We start from the raw sequence: 4,234 nt of genomic DNA on the forward strand, positions 1-4,234 counted from the left end.
AAACTGTAAGGTAAGAGCACACTCCTCCCAACTGCCAATGCTAAATAAGGCTTTTGACTCCAAAGGCAAGGAGTTAAGGTCCAACTACAAAGTTAGAGAGAAGATCATCCTCATTTCTGAAAACAACTAAGTTTGAGGGTTTCCCAAAACCATCCTCAGATTCCATAATTCACTAGAAAGACTCACAGCTCGCTGAACGCGACGGCAGCTCTATAGGTTGCTGTTTTCTCCTCCAGTGGACCCGGGCCTGTGCTCCAGCAACCATGTCTAAGGGACCTGCAGTTGGCATTGATCTTGGCACCACCAATTCTTGTGTGGGTGTCTTCCAGCATGGAAAGGTGGAAATAATTGCCAATGATCAGGGGAACCGAACTACACCTAGCTATGTCACCTTTACTGATACCGAACGATTGATCGGTGATGTTGCAAACAATCAAGTTGCAATGAATCCCACCAACACGGTGTTTGATGCCAAACCCCTCATTGGACGAAGATTTGATGATGCTGTTGTCCAGTCTGATATGAAGCATTGGCCCTTCATGGTGGTGAATGATGCAGGCAGGCCTAAGGTTCAAGAAGAATACAAGGGAGAGACAAAAGGTTTTTATCCAGAGGAGGTGTCATCCATGGTTTTGACAAAGATGAAGGAAATAGCAGAAGCCTACCTTGGGAAGACTGTTACCAATGCTGTTGTCACAGTACCCGCTTACTTTAATGATTCTCAGCGTCAGGCTACCAAAGATGCTGGAACTATTGCTGGGCTCAATGTACTTAGAATCAACGAACCGACTGCTGCTGCTATTGCCTATGGCTTAGACAAAAATGTTGGAGCAGAAAGAAATGTGCTGATCTTTGATTTAGGTGGTGGCACTTTTGATGTGTCAATCCTCACTATTGAGAATGGAATCTTTGAGGTCAAATCTACAGCTGGAGATACCCACTTACGTGGAGAAGACTTTGACAACTGGATGGTCAACCATCTTATTGCAGAATTCAAGCGCAAGCACGAGAAGGACATCAGTGAGAACAAGAGGGCTGTCCGTCGCCTTCGTACTGCTTGTAAGCGTGCTAAGCACACTCTCTCTTCCAACACCCAGGCTAGTATTGAGATTGATTCCCTCTTTGAAGGAATCGACTTCTACATCTTAATTACCTGTGCCTGATTTGAAGAACTGAATGCTGACCTGTTCCGTGGCATACTGGACCCTGTGGAGAAAGCCCTTCGGGATGCCAGGCTAGACAAGTCTCAGATCCATGATACTGTCCTGGTGGGTGGTTCAACCCGCATCCCCAAGATTCAGAAACTTCTACAGGATTTCTTCAATGGGAAAGAACTGAATAAGAGCATCAACCCTGATGAGGCTGTTGCTTATGGTGCAGCTCTCCAGGCAGCCATTCTATCTGGAGACAAATCTGAAAACGTTCAAGACTTGCTGCTGTTGGATGTCACTCCTCTTTCCCTTGGAATTGAAACTGCTGGTGGAGTCATGACTGTCCTCATCAAACGCAACACCACCATTCCCACCAAGCAGACGCAGACCTTCACAACCTACTCGGACAACCAGCCTGGTGTACTCATTCAGGTTTATGAAGATGAGCATGCCATGACAAAAGATAACAACATGCTTGGCAAGTTTGAACTCACAGGCTTACCGCCTGCTGCCCGTGGTGTTCCTCAGATTGAAGTCACTTTTGATATTGATGCCAATGTCATCCTCAATGTTTCTGCTGTGGATAAGAACACAGGAAAAGAGAATAGGATTGCCATCACTAATGACAAGGGCTGTTTGAGCAAAGAAGACATTGAACATATGGTTCAGGAAGCAGAGAAGTATAAAGCTGAAGATGAGAAGCAGCGGGATAAGGTGTCTTCAAAGAATTCTCTTGAATCCTATGCTTTCAGCATGAAAGCTACTGTTGTGGATGAGAAACTTCAAGGCAAGATTAATGATGAGGACAAACAGAAGATTCTTGATAAGTGTAATGAAATAATCAACTGACTTGATAAGAACCAGACTGCAGAGAAGGAAGAATTTGAACATCAGCAGAAGGAGCTGGAAAAAGTCTGCAACCCCATCATTACCAAGCTGTACCAGAGCGCAGGAGGCATGCCAGGAGGGATGCCAGGAGGAATGCCCGGGGACTTCCCTGGTGGTGGAGCTCCACCATCTGGTGGTGCCTCCTCTGGGCCCACCATTGAAGAGGTTGATTAAGCCAGCCTAGCATAAGTTTAGCATTGTTCCACACAACATTAAAGGACCCAAATTTGTAGCAAATTCCATGGCAGTTTTAAAGTTGAGCTGCTGTAGTAAACTGGACATTCTTGATACTTGAACATGGAATGCGTGCACAAGGAAAGGAAATAACATTGCACTTTACAAGCACTGTATTGTAAATGGAAAATGCAATGTCTTAAATAAAACTGTATTTAAAATGGGCACCATAAAAAAAAGACTCACAAGCTCAATGAAATCTATTATATCCACAGTTGCATTTACTACAGGGAAAGAATACATTAAAATCAGCCAAAAGAAGAGCTGCATATGGCAGAGTCTAGGAGAGTCCCAATTGTGACATTTCCATTGTCCTCAGGAGGTCCCAGTATTGCTGTGTGACAATACTCACTGAGTGTTGCCACCCCTGGAAGCTCAGCTGAACCTCTGTGTCCAGAACTGTATTGAGGCTTCATTAAATAAGCATAGTTGATTGATTGATTGCCCACATGGATAAAGTCAATCTCTAGGTCCACTGATACCATATCACCCAAAGTCCCCACCCTAAACCATGAGTTGATCTTTCTGGTGTGGCCAGCCCCTTCTCCAAGACTGTTAAGTATGGCCAGGTGAAGGAGGAGGAAATTAGGAGGAGGAAGAGGGATGGGATGGAAGGGGAGAGAAGAGGACAGGACAGGACAGGATAGGAAGCTTTCTTGTGAAAAGAAAAGGGATTCATTCCCCAAGCTCATGACCACCACTCAGTAAGCTTTTTTATACTTCACAACCACCCCATGAGATGTTCAAGATTTTGTAGATGAGGGAACTGAGACTCCAGGAGGCCAAGTAAATGGCCCTAGATCCCCCAAGATAGAAAGAAGACACACTGGGACTGGAAACCAGGTCTTCTGGCCATATGTTCCTGTTCTTTCCATACAATTCACAGTCTCTGTGTTCTGCACTTATGTCAGTCTTTTTTTTTTTTAACCTTTCTTTAAGATCAAAGTATAGTTAATTTATAATGCTGCATTAGTTTCAGGTATACAGCAAAGACTGTTCAGTTATGCATGTATATACATACATATATACATATATATATACTTTTTCAGATTCTTTCCATTACAGGTTATTACAAGATGTTGAAAATAGTTCCCTGTGCTATACAGCAGGTTTTTGTTGTTAACCTATTTTATATACAGTAGTGTGTATATGTTAATCCTAAACTCCTAGTTTATCACCCCACCACCCCACCCCACTATCCCCTTTGGTAACCATAAGTTTGTTTTCTCTGTTGGTGAGTCTATTTCTGTTTTGTAAATAAGTTCATCTGTATCATTTTTTTATACACCACATATGTGATATCATATATTTGTCTTTCTCTGTCTGACTTACTTCACTCAATATGATAACTTCTAGGTCCAGTCCTTCACTTTACTCCAATTCTGCAAACTTTAGACTTTTCCTTAAAGAGCTTAGAACAGTCTTTCTTAGCCTGTTAAGTTCTCATAAAGTTTTGGATTAATTAAAGAGATGCAGATTAGCAACTTTAGAATGTGGGAACAATAACTTTGCACCAAAATTTATCGTCAAAGGAGTAGGCAATTTTTTGCTTTGTTCTGGAATTTTGTCATAATGAGGCAGTCATTTGTCTCTTAGACCTTCCCTTCTCAGCTCCCCACCACCCCACCCTATTGGTGAAATAGGCACCTGTGTCAAAGAGCTAATAAGGGGTCTTCCTTACAGGTCTCATTGCAAGCAAAGGCTTAATGGGCTTGGACAGCATGGCAGGCTGGTAAGAGGCAGGGTGAGACAAGGGCAAGACATTGACCCCACTTTAGAATTTGCCCTGCATCCAGCTCCTAAGATTGTGCTTTTGGCCGTTGTGCCAATAAAAACTTAACTAGCAATCCTTTAACTAATTCTTATCAAATGTTATTGGAAAATATAATCAACAAAAAATAAAACTAACCGTATGTGGTAAAATTTGTTACACATGAAAATCTCAAAAATTAAAAATGGGA

General features: G+C 42.5%; 1 protein-coding gene across 1 annotated transcript; it reads left to right on the forward strand.

The window, feature by feature from the left end:
* Positions 1-203: 203 nt before the first annotated feature.
* LOC132508028 (heat shock cognate 71 kDa protein-like) lies at positions 204-2,428 on the forward strand. Its single transcript, XM_060127819.1, is given in 2 exon segments — positions 204-2,117; positions 2,119-2,428. Coding segments are annotated over 2 exon segments (1,959 nt in total). The 5' UTR covers positions 204-263; the 3' UTR covers positions 2,224-2,428.
* Positions 2,429-4,234: the final 1,806 nt, after the last annotated feature.

The sequence above is a fragment of the Lagenorhynchus albirostris genome, chromosome 17 (assembly GCF_949774975.1).
Source record: "Lagenorhynchus albirostris chromosome 17, mLagAlb1.1, whole genome shotgun sequence".
Taxonomy (NCBI): domain Eukaryota; kingdom Metazoa; phylum Chordata; class Mammalia; order Artiodactyla; family Delphinidae; genus Lagenorhynchus; species Lagenorhynchus albirostris.